General features: G+C 38.4%; 1 protein-coding gene across 1 annotated transcript in view; it reads right to left on the minus strand.

The window, feature by feature from the left end:
- LOC139731724 (rho-associated protein kinase 2-like) overlaps nucleotides 1–15,574 on the minus strand; it is a 117,193-nt gene that overhangs the window by 11,627 nt on the left and 89,992 nt on the right. Inside the window, exons 24-34 of the mRNA XM_071642604.1 lie at nucleotides 14,172–14,241; nucleotides 12,128–12,231; nucleotides 11,443–11,505; nucleotides 10,528–10,651; nucleotides 9,781–9,801; nucleotides 6,192–6,285; nucleotides 4,339–4,625; nucleotides 3,419–3,581; nucleotides 2,945–3,101; nucleotides 1,831–1,978; nucleotides 654–792 (exon numbers count right to left, since the gene is read on the minus strand). Coding sequence (XP_071498705.1) covers nucleotides 654–792; nucleotides 1,831–1,978; nucleotides 2,945–3,101; nucleotides 3,419–3,581; nucleotides 4,339–4,625; nucleotides 6,192–6,285; nucleotides 9,781–9,801; nucleotides 10,528–10,651; nucleotides 11,443–11,505; nucleotides 12,128–12,231; nucleotides 14,172–14,241 — 1,370 coding nt within the window. The remainder of the gene's footprint in view (nucleotides 1–653; nucleotides 793–1,830; nucleotides 1,979–2,944; nucleotides 3,102–3,418; nucleotides 3,582–4,338; nucleotides 4,626–6,191; nucleotides 6,286–9,780; nucleotides 9,802–10,527; nucleotides 10,652–11,442; nucleotides 11,506–12,127; nucleotides 12,232–14,171; nucleotides 14,242–15,574) is intronic.

Here is a 15,574-nt window from a genome sequence, read left to right on the forward strand (position 1 = left end):
TGACGTATGTTAAGGGTAATATTATTTCCCCTGCCTTCTGAAAGAGAGAAGTCGAGTGTTCTTTTGTTATGGGAGAAAAATGGAAATATGTTGAATTTTCTTTATTCTTTCTTTATATCGTTGTACTCATGTGACATCACAAGCTAAAGTAGTTTTCTCATCCACCCTTGACTGAGCAGAAACTTCAAAAATTCATAACTTTTGAACAGATTGTCAGATTTTCCTCAAACTCTCATTGATGTGTTCTACTAATATTGCTGCATTCACTCAACCCACATGTCTATGAAGGTGAACTTGTCCTTTAAATATCTCAACACAAATTTCAGTGGATTGCCACTGCATTTCTACTGGCTGGTGGTCACTTACAGTGCAAGTCTCATATACACATTAAAGCAGAAACATCAATGCATGGGTAGCAATCTGGCCATCTAAAAAAGAGAAATCACATACAAGTCACATTCTGCCCAGATTTTTGTTGACCCCATGATGCCTCTTTGGTACCTACCTACCTCAGAAAGGACCATAATTACACAATAAAAAGATTCACATTCCTGAAACTTGCATACGACAGAAAAAGAAATAATGAGGTCAGCACGAGTGAAGTAATTTTCACACTCCAAGAAAACAAGAAACTGCAATTTCCTCTCACTTACGCTTGCACTCTAGCGCTGGGGGCGGTTTCACCAGATGGAAAAGATTCTTGCCGCAAGCCTCACACGTTGTTGGCATGTGGTAGTGGACCACGGTGAATTTGTGGTTCTTGTGAACTATAATACCTTCCTCATCCTTGCCCTACAATTAACATAAACACAGTATATAAAAAAATATACATAATCTAAGACACATTACTAACATCAATGAATTAAAATCTGCCTCGAAAACACATCTCTTTACAAATCAAAGAAACTCTGTACTGTTGCAATTGTACATTCAAGTCTCTCCATTTCTTCAGCACACTGGGACATTGTATGTACTATGTGATAAGCATTACGCAAACATTAATTATCATCACTGTAATTAAACAATGACATTTATCAAAGACAAGGCAAGTAAAACAAATACATGTACCACTGTTAAGAGCAGTAAGCCTTCAATAAATTACCTCTGAATATCACAAGTGAGATATATTATTGTAAATGCACATATGAAACTTACTGCCCATAAATAACAAGAGAAAGATGAATGTGAATAGGACACATTAAATTATTGACTCTTTCAGGTAATATTCAAACCAAATGGTTCCTTCTGTTTACTGAGTTGACATTTATCTATTAGTTGTCGTTGGTTTGTTGTTTTTTTTTTTGGTTTTTTTTTTTGGGGGGGGGCACAGACTTCTCATATATAAGTCAAAATTATACAAAAGTAAAAGTAAACAATATATCTGACTTCAAGAATTGTGTTCACCTGAAGTTTTATTTCATAAAACATGTTGACATATAAAAGTATTGATATCCATCTCAAATGTTCTGCATACTTTATCTTGTTTACAATATTTTAAGCAAATGCCTGTGCTGACATCATAAAAACACAGGTACACCTTCCACTGTTTTTTTTTTGTTTGTTTTTTTAGCATAGCAAATGCTATTGACATGCAATTGAAGAAAAATATTTATGTAAGCACTTATTTCCTGCATTTCTGGTGAGATGTTGCAATGAGCAATATGTCTCTAGATGTTTACATTGACACAACAAATGACAATTCTGGAATGCACTCAATGGTTACAGTTCACAATACATGTGCACCTGATGTGGGTCCTTAACAAACAAACAGATATCAATTACAAACTGAAATGAGACAAAAAGATGAGAAATGTGGTAGGTGGATCTGACCTCTGGTGGATTTTCCTGGATGTCTTCTGAGAGGCCTCTTCGGTTCTCGCCCTCGCCAGCGTAGAGGAGCTGGAAGATTCGCGGAATGTCACGGGCCTCGGCACGGATGACGTCACCCTGCGTCACCGCTCGCACATGGAAGAGCTTACTGGACACAGGAAAGGAGGTCACAAGAGAATTACCACTCTCATTTCATTGTGCATCTTGAGGTAAATTGTCATTTCTTTTCTATCACATATTTTCATCAAGATGTCATTTTCATTCAGCAAGAATTTGGCTAAGAAGTGTCATTTTTAAATCATCTAGTACTGTATCAAATTTGTCATTTTCATTTTGTCAAGAAATTTTGTCAATTTTGCCAATTTTGGCATTTTTTACTGATAAAGTACATTGTATACAATTCCTATTTCTTTTATTTATCAAATATTTTATCAAAAATAGCCATTTTCATTTCATGCATGTAAAAAAACATAAAACAATGGAAGGGGGCAAAAGTCAAACATACACAAACCAACTGCTGTAATATGAGAATGTTCACAAATAAAACTGGGAAAATTACATGTACAAGTGTATTACTATAAAAACAGAATATCTCACTAGCATCAATTAGACTTATTCAAGATTACCAGGTAAAAAAGCAAAGAAACAAACTAGATGACACAACATTTATGTGATAAGTTTTACTCAGGAATGCTGCTGTTAACATCACTATCATTATTGTCATTGTTGTCACCAGTATCATCATTCACCATTATGCTATCATCATTATATATATATATTGTCGCTGGGGTGACAAGACCTTGTATCTGAAATTTTGGTGAAAATGACCTTTTTGGATTAATGGTCAAATAATGGGTTAAGTGATGTCCTGACCAAATCCCAACTGTCTTACTCCAAAAATAAAGACACCACGACATGTCAAGGAAAGGTTTTCCCATTTGCTCTAGTGCTTTGGCCGCCATGTTTTTTGGCTCTCCTGAACATTTGACATTTTGTAGATACGAGGTCTTGTCGCCCCAGCGACGATATTATCATCATTATGATTTTCTTTAATTTCTCAATATTCTTGGGAGCATCTTGAGGGTAAATGAAAATATGGAAGGCAAGAACTCACTCGATGTCCAGGACTAAGTATGGCTTCTTGTGCTGCTTGTCTTCCTCAGACTCGTAGAAGAGAATCTTCTTGGAGCTCACCTCCACGTAGTGCTTCTTCCAGCCATGGCGACGGAGGTTCTTACCCGGCAACGACAGCCAGCCCTCTAGTCTTCCACCTGAAGGAGGGAAAGAAAGAATGAGAGACAGTGGTCAAGAAGGCACATTGAGGGAATTAAAAGCTAAAACCGTCCTCAGACAGGCTCAATATTCATCTTCCATCATTTGAAATTTGCTTACAATGCATCAAAAGGGTCTAACAAGATACTTGTCTGGCTGCTGCGACTTGCCAGGCTAACGAGTAGTAGTGGAGTATTCTGAGATGAAAATTATTATTATTAAAAAGTGTAAGATAATTTAGATCATATTCATACAACTTTTATTCCTGAAGTCTTTCCCAATTCTGTAGTAGGTAGGTAGAACACTTCATGCTTACCATCACCGTTTTCTGCCTCCCCGCTGCTGGTGATGCTGGCAGTATCAGCGGCAACCATGGCAGTCAGGTTCTTGATCTGCTGCTGGAGCTGCTCGATCTCACTGTCCCTGCTGTCTAGCTCTAGCCGCAGCTCTTGGTGCCTCGTGTATTCCTCTTGGTATAGCTGCAGGACAAAGGGAGGGACAGCAGAGAGATTGAAGAAGGATTAAACAGTCGTGTGACTTGTAACCATTGGCAACAATATTTGAAGCCATTGCCATCTTTCTTATCAGCATCACCACCATCGCAGTCATCACATTAGTTACTGCCATTTTTGTCACCACCACTACTACCCCATATACCACAACCACTTGACCCCGTTAGGATGCTACATAACTTCATTTTACCATTTGCCCGGTCGGGCAAGCAGATTTTCAAATTGCTGCAAAACACTTGCCTGAATATTAATTTTACTTGCCCAAAATTCTGGAAAAGTCCAAAATATAAGGAAATAATATAGGAAATGATGTGTAAATCAATGGCTAACAAAACACAATCATTTGAATAAACAGCACATATTGATTAAGTAACAAACTTGGTCTGATCACGTGTTGCCACTGCATTGCATTGGAGCTTCTTCAGATAAGTGCTACAAAGCTGCTGCAATGAGATACATATACATTATGTATATGTATAAAGTGTGTTGCATCACTACGCAGCAATTATCTTTAGGCTTTTGTATGGTTGCCTTTGTGGGTTTGTTGGGGGGGGGGGGGATAAGTGAAAAAAAAAGGTGGCTTCAAATTTTTTGCTTGCCAAAATCAGGCATTTGTTCTCATTGTTTAAAAATACTTGCCCTCATTTCATTTTCACCTGCCCCGGGCAATCGGGCAAGTGCTTATGTAGCTCCCTGCCCGTGATCCCTGGCTACTACCACTCACCATGGACAGCTCGGCTTTCTCTGTGGTGGAGCGTGTGACCATCTGGCTGTACTTCTCCTTCTCCTGGTTCAGCTCCTGCTGCAGCTTGCGACACTCCTTCTCCTTCTGCCGCAGCTGGGCCTGGCTGACCTTCTTGCCCTTGGGCGGGTTGATGTCCTTGCGGTTCAAGATCTCGGCCAGCTTGCTGACCGCCTGCTCCTTCTTCAGCTTCTCCTCACCCAGCTGCTTCTGGTGCTGCTTCTTCAGCTCCTCGATGGCATCATTGTCCTGCTTCGCAGACTCCAGGTCTGATGGGAGGAATTGGTTGAGAGATGGGGCATTTATTAGGAATTGGTAATGGGCAATAGGCATTGGTTTAATAGGGGCAATGGGCAATGGGTAATGGGTTACAGGTAATGGGCAATGGGTTGGGGTAATGGGTAATTGACAACAGACAATGGACAGTGGTCATCGGTGGGGTGGGGGGGGCATTTCATGAGGCGTTTTGTCAGATATTTTTTCTGACAGTCTTCTATAAGCTACTGAAATCCTTGCATTGATTGGTTGAGAGAAAATTTGTTCGACAAGTTTGTCAGACAAAACACTTCATGAAATGCCCCCCAGATAATGAGTAATGGGTATGGTTGTACGCATAAGGAAAGACAGGAAAAGAAATAGGTGTCTTCTTGAATGGTTTCTGTATCCCATGAGAAGAGATGTAATCTGTAATTTCTGTTAAACAACTTACTGACATTGTAGTCCTGTCTTAAATTTACTAAAAATACAGACTTTATGACAAAAGATGGAAAAGTGGCAGCTTGAAATAATGCAACTTTCTGTTCAGAAGAATTGGTGTGGATATGATACACTGTACTTGAGATGAACTGCAAAATTCAGCAAAACTCAACACAAATCTGAACATTCCAGAGGGCTTCTGGTTATAGGGGGTAAAATACAGAGAATACAAAAAATTCAAAATATGACAACCTTTTTTGTCAAGGCTAACATTATGCCTTACAGAAATCTAGCATACCAGGGCTCCATTTCACAAAAGTTGATATGATAGCAACTCTTGCTGGAATGGCAACTGTCATAGTAATGACAAGAATCCAAGCTTCCTGATTGACTGTTGCTATTGGAAGTTGTCATTCCAGCAAGAGTTGCTCTTCTGACATCTTTTACGAAATGAGGCCCAAGTTGACAAGACTGTCTGCATTTGTAACCTAAATCCATGTTCATTTGTGTTATGCTGCCCAGAAAAATGACTAAGATTCAAAAGATCTGAGAGTTTCTTCTATCAATATCATTGTGTGCCCGGCAGAACGACACGAACGCACACGATTGAAGGAAGGTGTGCCCAGCAGAACAACACGAACACACTTGATGCGTTTAAGTATAATGCCTGCATTTTTTCTCATTTACCTTTATCCAATGTAGTAGTGCCTTTGTTTTGCTATTCATTAAAACTCACATGAACATGTACGCGGCAATCAAGGCTGAGCTCAATACATTCTGACCTTTAATGATCCCATTTAGGTGTCCTTCTTGGGTATAACAAAACAGTTTGCAAGCCCATCAGAGAATGCAATACCTAACATCCATCCAATACTTTGCACTATTTGATGCCACATGCAGTTGACCTTGGAAAGGGGAAAACGTGTCCTGTCTGACTGCTTTCACACAGGCGAATCACCAACGGACGTTTTTTGTCGATGGGAATAAGAATCTCATATGGGGGCATTGAAGGCTCTCAAACAGATTGTGGGAGGAACAGGTGAATAGTGAATCTACAAGCCAAAGGATTGATTTTTTGATTTGATTTATTTCTGCATTCAATCAAATATAAATTGAATACATTTTCACTGCCAACTTACCATCCAGAGCCTTCTTCAGCTTCATATTGGTCTCATCCTTCTCAGTGATGAGAGTTGATATCCTGCTGTTGAGCTGGTTATTGGTATCCTCCATCTATGGTGGGAAAAGAAAGCAGTGTTAGCAATAGGGTTAGAATTGACCAATCACAGACCCCGTTTTATCACAAGATATAATCAATTATAAACTTCCTTACTACACAGGCTGCCATAGACTTATCATAATAATCAACTATATAATCAATTACAACTCTTCATAAAACAGGGCCCAGAACTGCAAAATTCAATTAATTTGATGAATTCCTCCACAATGCCCAACTAAGATATTTCTTCACATGGCAGTCTCGGTACATGGAAAAAACTCTTACTTCTTGGTTGTTTAATGTGTTCATACAAAAAGAGAGATTAAAAGGATTCAGGACCAAACAAATAAAGGTCACATGATGGATGTCAGAGATGAGAAACTTGCAACGGAGTCACATGAAATGGTCAAGATGATTTCCGATGTTTTTCCTGGTTTTTTTTTCCATTATCAGTACCTGATAAACCAGCCAGACACACGTGCTGTATGACTAAAAAGATTTGCTGAGAAGATACAAAATTCAAGAAACAGTGACTACCTGGTAAATCTATCTAAATGTTATGTCACAGTATTTACACCTTTAAACTTTATTCAGCTAGTAAATGTCTTACCATGTCACACCACAACTATGGTGAAGGGTTGGTGTATAACTAATGTATATTAAAAGTCTTTTTGAAGTGTTGAATGGTGCAGAATGTGATATAAGTACATTTGTAAATACTCCCCTCTTGTGCTGGACGTACATATATTTTCACTTAAATAATGACTGCAGGCTACTTTCCTAAAAGTATGTTAATAGTTCAGTTTGCTGAGGGATACATACGTTTTGTATGTCATACACATAAATGTGGTGCACATGAAGTCAGCATTCACCTATCCACATGGCTACCAGTGGATGATGGGGGCAGTGCTTGTTTTTGGCCACTACATGGTGCCATTCACAAGCAAATTTACACAAAATTTGAGCACATACGCCATTTTTGCCTGCCTTTATGGAACTGCCTTTATGCAGTGTGTGAGTGTGTGCAAGTGCTTGTGCACGCTCATTAATATCTTACCATTTCCTCACCATATTCATAATCATATTCATATTCATAACGTTGCCAATGCACAATACATTTACATTTGTGAGAAGATTGCCTTACCACAAAAGTGCTGTGATTATTGTACATTATATACATCATCTTTTTCTTTAATAGTCATTCATATGTTTGTCTTTCCATTTTCAATTCATTCCTCCCATGATGCTCTGCAAAAAGGGTTACAAACCTTACCACTGCCTTGTGCAGTCAGTCAAATGATTTCTATGTTTATAGGGCAGAGCCTCTGTGCAGCTCTTCTCTCAAAGATCTTGTGTGTGAAACCCATTTTGTTGGGGAGTCATTTACATCAGAGGAATAAGTTTTGGGGTGTTCACCTTTCATAGGGCTGCCAAAACGTACATGCAAATTAATGTGACCCGCCACACCACTCCTCCTGTACAATACACTCATCTACCTGTACATGCTGTGCTACAATTGCTGAACAATTTATGCATCTGGAAAAACTCGCAAGTGACTCACTTGCATACATTTCCTCTTCTATTTGTATGTCTATATACTTTGCAGGTAAGCATAATATACCCCTGTCAGTGAGGACTGTGAATTTCCCATATGGAAAACTGTGGGGACAAGGATTATGTACAAATGGAATGGCAAAACTGTAATTTTCTCCAGATTAAAAGTTTCCAATAACAAACAACAGATATATCTCTGTATTGTACGGTTCCCGTCTGACAAACATAATATGATCACATAAGAAAATCTGGACGATACAGCCCTATAAGCGGGAGATCCTACAACCAAAGTCTATTCCCTTTGTCAGGATATTGTAAGACTCAGAGAGAAAAATAATAATTCTCCCACAACTTAAGCATGCAATTCTATTGATTAAAAAAAAAAGAGGGAAAGTTTTCCTTTTGAGCCATTCCACAGGTACACATGATCTGTCCTCATGGTGAATCCAAGTAATTGTAGGTGTATATGGTATATTTCTACTCACACTTGAAAACACTTTCTTAAACTGTCGAGAACAATGTAATAAAGAAATTGAGGAATATCATGAATCCAACAGCAAAGCAAACACAAGTAATTCAGCAAGCAGAAGGCATCCACATTTCATGATCATTACAATCCAAAATGTTAAATAAAAAAGCTAGATGAGTTAAATGATTTCAGGAATCACTACCAGATCCTGTATCCTCATAGAAACAGCATGATATGTCCAGCAAAGTACTGCTGACTGAAACAAAGTATACAGCCGACCAAACAAGAGTAAACTCAAAATTTTCCTGCTGAAGCCCCACTACTTCTGCTGGTGGCATAATCCCACATACCAAAGTAAAAAGAAATGAAAACTCATTAACACCTCCTCTCCAATAAATATACCACTTTTACAGAGCGGAATGAATGAAACTCATAAGCCAAGATCTCTTGTTTGAGACCTGCATTTGCTTTTATAAGATGTTTGAAGCAACACAGCTGCCCTCACCAAAGTAACTTTACTATAACCTTAAACCCTCAACAGGACAGTCTTTACTAACCAGCTCTTACTGGCTGTTGGTTTCACAATTCCTATAAACTCGGTGTTAGCAGATAGGTGTCCAATCAAAAACAGGCAAAATGACATCAAGATGTATTACATCAGGTGAATTCAGCAGCAGCTTGGGGTTTGCTTGTACTGACTTGCTTTCGTGTGCAGGCAACTTTGAATATATACAGAGCACAGGTCAATTTGGAGCACTGTTTTGTGCATCAGCAGAAGCTGGCCACTTGTAGCAATGCATTTGTGCCATATCTTGAAACTATCCAAAGCTGATTTCAGTCAAAGTTTATCCTTATACCCCTTGGTACATAACGCATAAAGTCATTAAAAGATTCATACAAAGTTTGTTTCATGTTTGGGGTGGGTTTTTTGTTTTGTTTTGTTTTGTTTTGTTTTTTGGTCTTTCTTTTGGTGTTTCTGGGGGTGGGGGTTTGGGAAGACTCTTAACAACTAATACCCCCTTCTCTCTTCAAAAACCACAAAAATAATGATGAGTGTGCTTGCATTACATGATGACCAGGTAGACAGTACCATGGGATGATGTAAATATCATGAAATACAGAGGATTTGGGGGATTTAGGGAGTGGACAAATGGAGGTGATATCCAACAATATCGCATGAAAAGGGGATAGGACTGAATAGGGTTTAGCAATCATGTAGATCGGCCCAAACTACCTAAACTAGGAACTGCATAGACAGATGGACTTGTGCACGAGGTACAGGACTTATGGGCCTCGGTGGCAACTCATGAATGACCTATAAAACCAACACAATGTGACTGCATGGCTGCATTTAAAAGCAAGAAAAAATAAAGATGTGATTTTCCCATCTTGTTTCCTCAATGAAAAGCTTCTTCTCAAGACATGCTGTCTGTGACATGCAGGACTACAAAAATGACATCATGATATCGGTGATTGTTATACTCACTTCCTTTTTTAGGTCTTCAATCTTGTTACAGAACCAAAAAATAAATAAATAAATGAATAAATCAAACAAAAACAGAGCAATGCTACTCTCCATACAATATGAACTCCCGCGGCACGTCATTTCATTCACAAGTAATGCACTTATCAACTTCTAGTAGCAGACATTTGCTTGTTTCATTTTAAATGGCCACAGCAGTCCTAGTAGGAGCAAAATCACTGCCAAAGTTTACCAATAAAAAATAGAAGCATTGTAGCTCAAAACTGACATATCAGAAATTATAAATTTAAATTCATAATCATACAGCTACCTGAAGAATCATCCCATTAAATCTGTATCTCTCAACATCTCCAAATGCTTTAAATATTCAAAGACTGTTCAAAAAGCATGAGCAATTAAAGAATGTTAATTATAATTGCACTATCAAACCAATTGTCCGTTTAATCTCAGAGTTGGTTGCTATAAATTCAATATACAAATTATTTATTTAGACGATACCGCAAAACTACGACACGTCAAAGATAGCTAATATCTCTTTTAAAAAGAAGAAGCAGAATGATGTACCAATAAGTAGAGGCCCTGCCAGTAAATGCCAATTCTCCTCAAAGCTGGAGTCCATTTCCTGGCACTAATAACATCTTTTCTTTAATTTTGAAGGCATTGTTATGTCAAGGAAATGATTCCCACACAAAGAAATTGAGTGGGCCTTCTGCTTTGTTTGTGTCTAGGAGCACAAAAGCAGAGCCTTACCGTGGTCAGCTGGTTCTCCTTGCTGTTGATCATGGTCTTGTTTCGCTGGATTTCTTCTTTCATCTCAAGCTCACGCATTGTCTTCTCGCGCTCCAGGTCAGTGTACTGATCTTCAGCAATTGTTCTAGAAAATTAAAAACAAATTTTCTCTCTTTCAATTTCACACCCTCAGGTGTCACTAATATCACAAGTTATTATGGAAATGGATTTGAAAAAAAAAACCCAATGATTATCATTCCACAAATTTACAGATTGATTTGGGCTTGGAATAATCAGTTGCTTCATTAACTTTTTCATCCAGTCAACTCCTTTCTACCAACTATTAAAGCAAAAAGCAAAAAAAAAAAAAAAAAAAAAAAAAGAAGAAAGAAATTATCACACAATATCAAACAAACTACACATAAAGAAGATTCCTTTTGTATGTATCGAAGTCATTGTAACCACTAGTACTATCATAATCTTCATCATTATTCCTCAAACTGTTACTCTTACTAATCATCATTATCATCACTATCTCTTCATCAGCATTATCCTCATCTTATCATGACATCATTATCAGCCTCCTTCTCCTCATCACTGCTAATAGCGAGCTTTAGATCTGCAATGTGAAAGCTAAGCTGACATAAATTAGGCAAAAAATGCGTTCTGCACATGCACAAAGACAGCTGCGTCCATCGTCCAACCCAGGAAGAGGCGTCGTCTTAGCGTTCAAATTGCAGATCTAATGCTTCTTATTATCACATAAATGGTACATAATTGGTCATCAGCTCCGACCTCACCTCTCACCAAGTACATGAACGTAGACCACATGGACGACCCGCTAGTGCAGCTGAATATGGGTTATCCAGCCGTCTTGTCATATTAAAGGGAATTGAAAACAAACAAACATACAAACAATCCAACACACAAACAAACCTTGCAAGCTGTTCTGAGTCTGCCTTGGTCAGGGTGAGCTCCAACTGGGCAGCCAGAGATTCCCTGTGAATGTGTGAGAGAAAGGGAGGAGGGGGAGGGGGAGAAAATGAGGGACAGACAGACAGACAGACAGAAGATGTAAATAAAACAGGTTTACAGGCCATGTGTTTCAAAGGCAGTGATTCCCTCCAAATGTCTTCTGCGAAGGGCTGATGTGGTAATACAGTACACTGTATTTTCCAGTGCTTCACAGCACATTGTTTCAGAATTTCAAAGAGATTTGGTATTCAGCAAAGAATCAACAAACTTAGCAAAGACATCACAGCAATCATGTGTTCTGTGGCTTAGAGTTTTCAACATCTATTACAATCTGAGTCAACAATCAAAACACTTTTGGTAAATTATACTGTAGCATGCAGTTGCCTTCATCATTCTATATCCTATAGAGTAACATAGTTTGATGGCGACTTAACATCACAAGACTTTTCACGGAAACTTGGCTTTATCACCTTTTCACGGAAACTTGGCTTTATCACCTTTTCACACTTACTGACATATGTAGCAGAATTTTGATATGAGATCATAGATCAACTGACGCTAGAGCGTAATCAATATGATTATAAGGCAAGCCTGTTCACACACGTTCACACAGACAGTAAGAGGGGGACAGAGGAACTATTCTTACTTTTCGTTGCATAGCTGCGAGTAGTCCTGTCGCAGCTTGTCGATCTCTTCCTTAAACTCCATGAGTTCCTCTGTCAAAACCTGGTTGTTATTCTTGTACAAAGTCTGCAAGAGACATGGAACAGAGGTCGAAGGTCATACATCCAAGAACAAACTCAACACAAGTTTGTTTTCTTCCCACCAAGTCCAAGAAATTTCACGACTTTTGTGATTTTCCTCAAAGACCAGCTAACTCTCATGATAAATGCCACACTAGAATGTAATAGCGTTCTAAAACCATCAATTTTAATTCAACGGCAAGATATATATCAAAGCAAATGGAAATAGGAGAACACACAATTGTGACTTGGGAAATGTTCTTGTAGCATTGCACAAGTTACACTTGCACAGATTCAACATTTCTCCAAAGTTGAAAATATAACAGAAGACAAAATCTTGACTCATAAATATTGTCTATAATGAATGGTCCAAGACACCCCAGCCATCTATCCTTACAAAGATTTTAGACTGTTTCTGTTGAAATGGTGCAAGTTTGTGCTAGATGTACCGATGTGTTGGCTCAGTGAGTAGAGCGGCTGCCCTCACAATCGGGAGGTCGTGGGTTCAAACCCTGGCCGTGTCATACCAAAAGACGTTAAAAGATGGAAGTTGCTGCTACCTTGTTTGCCGTTCAACAGTTGAAAAGGTTAGAGCAACGTCGATCTGGCGCTGCTCAGTAGCTGCCGGGCCCACGATCAATTGGGCAAAATGAATTTCCATTCTTGGACAATAAAATTTGGAGTTTCTATCCAAAACAATATTATTATTATTATTATTATTATTATTATTATGTATCCTTCTAAATTCAAGCTTTTTCATCTATAAGCTTTATCTTTTACCTACTAGAAATTTCAAAAAAAAAATAAAAGTAACATTAATCAAACAGTCTTGGATGTGACCTCCCTGCTCATTCACTGACTTCATAACCACAAAAGCTGGTCAAAGTTTGATCATGTATTAAATAATAATAGAAATAACATTTGGAATTCAAAAGGCACCAAATCCATCTTGTAGTTAAATGCCCTAGATGCAACTTGTGCAAAATATGAATTACATGCATTCCAAAAAAAAAAAAAAGGGACTCAGGTAAGGCAATAGACAGTTTGAACAGGAAAGGTTGAAGTGAAAAGAATCAGATGGCCGCAATATAGAGTAACTGCGTCAGTAAGCGGCCGTGCAGCCGTTCGCGACAGGTACAACATACACGGTAATATACAGCTAAACACAGCATTGCACTGTTACATGCACACTACACATATACTAACACACTAGCAATCAACAAAAATCAACCGATAAATGGGCACGATCTCTGACAAAAGTGAAATTTTCTCACCTAAATGACAACATATCGCATCCAAAATGAAATTTTCCGTACTTCTTAACATAACAGTTAAGAAACAATGGTCCAAGAAACTGGATTTTTTGTCATTTTCTCTATGTTCATGGATTTTGAAAACATATCCTCATGTAAAATAGAACTTTCGCGAGCCGATGTGGGCCGCCATTTTTTTCGGAAAGTGGATGTTACCATCGAAAAAAAATGAGAAAAACACGAGAAAGACATCAACAACACCGCCAGAATTGCGATCTTGTTTGCGGCCAATGCATGTGCGCACGCTATTTTCACGTGCTTTCGCAATGGGAATTGGCGCTTACGCAATGTTCGCGAGACATGTGAAGGCGTTCAGCTATTAGATCGCGGAGCACGCGCGTATTGCATAGGGATTGTACATCGTGCCGCAAGCAGAAATATTACGTCGCATATCGCCCTTATCGGCGAAAATTTTGCCGGGTTTTGCCCTGGTAAATCATGAAAACTGCGTTGGTCAATGGTAAATTTCTTTCATGAAAACAATTGCGTTAATGAATAATCTTGTCTATGATATATGAAATGGTTGAAAATAATTTGCCTGATTTGTTTACAAGGTGCAAAAACCCTTAACAATGCTTAAACTGCCGCAAACGGGATATTTTACTCTAGCATGCAATAAAAGATAGTGTTTTACCGTGAAGTTCTGTTCTGATTCCAGCTGCTCTTGCAGATCGCTGAGTTGTAAGGTAGTAATACTAGCATTGCTAAAGGCAAACACATGAAAAAAAAGACAAGTTTTGATTAAAGTAGTATAATGTAAAAGTAATAATTCATAGACTGTTGAGGTATCAGTATTAGTCCATGGGCCAAGACCCGAAAAATGGGTTGTTGGTACCATCTAAAGTGGCACAACCTTTTTGGTGTCAGTTTGTTTGTCGGGCATAGATATGCTTATCAAGCTATGATAGCATTTCCAAATGAGTACCTTAGTCATAATAAATGAATTTTTAACCAATTTGGCCTCGTATTTATATCCCTATACTTCTGAATCGAAACTAAACTGCTATACAAAGAAGAGCACTGCCTTCTGTATGTCCACAGGTGTTCTGTTGTAAACGCGGTGCGCTTAGTCTTTATTCAAGGCAGCGAAGGGAATATCCAAAGGGTTATGATGTCCACAGCTGTCACGCGGTGCGCTTAGTTCTTTATCTAGACCAATGTACCGTTATCATATCTAAAGTTCCTCATAAAAGGGATTATCCATACTGTTTTTATACTACCCTATCAACAAATACATCAGTTTTAAACAAAAATCACTCTGTTCATTTACAATATCATTCATTATAATGTATCGTAGTGTACCGTTACATTGTTTTTGCATTATCTTATATTGTTGGAGGGAAATAAAGCGACATTGGCGTGGTATCAGCGTTTTCACCGTAGCGTTTTCACCGGAAAATGATAAATGATTGAAAAATACGGTAAAATTCACTAGGAATTGCTTTTGTTGTTGTTGTTGTTTTTAGATAACAGGATATACACTGTATCATACGCTTTGGATATTCCCTTCGCCGTCTAGAATAAAGACTAAGCGCTGTGGACATCATAACCTTTGGATATTCCCTTCGCTGCCTTGAATAAAGACTAAGCGCACCGCGTTTACAACAGAACACCTGTGAACATACCAAAGAGCTGCATTTTACAGCTCTATGGAACATACAGAAGACAGTGCTCTTCTTTGTATGGCGGTTAGTTTCGATTCAGAAGTATAGGGATATAACAACGAGACCAAATTGGTTAAAAATTCATTTACTATGACTAAGCTACTCATTTGGAAATGCTATCATAGCTTGATAAGCATATCTATGCCCGACAAACAAAATGACACCAAAAAGGTTTTGCCACCTCAGATGGTACCAACATCTGGCCTGGCCCATGGACTATATTGCTTTACAGTGTTTGAAGCGCAATTCATATACCATTTTGTTTACCACTTTGTGCTAATTTTAGATATTCAGCATAATTCTGGAATGTGATATGTACATGAAACAGGTGTACCGAGAAGTTTTCAAGTAGGGGCTGACTTGTATTCAATGG

This window comes from Diadema antillarum, unplaced genomic scaffold (assembly GCF_040938485.1).
Source record: "Diadema antillarum isolate AM-2024a unplaced genomic scaffold, OU_Dant_1.0 seq00000383_RagTag, whole genome shotgun sequence".
In the NCBI taxonomy this organism is placed as follows: domain Eukaryota; kingdom Metazoa; phylum Echinodermata; class Echinoidea; order Diadematoida; family Diadematidae; genus Diadema; species Diadema antillarum.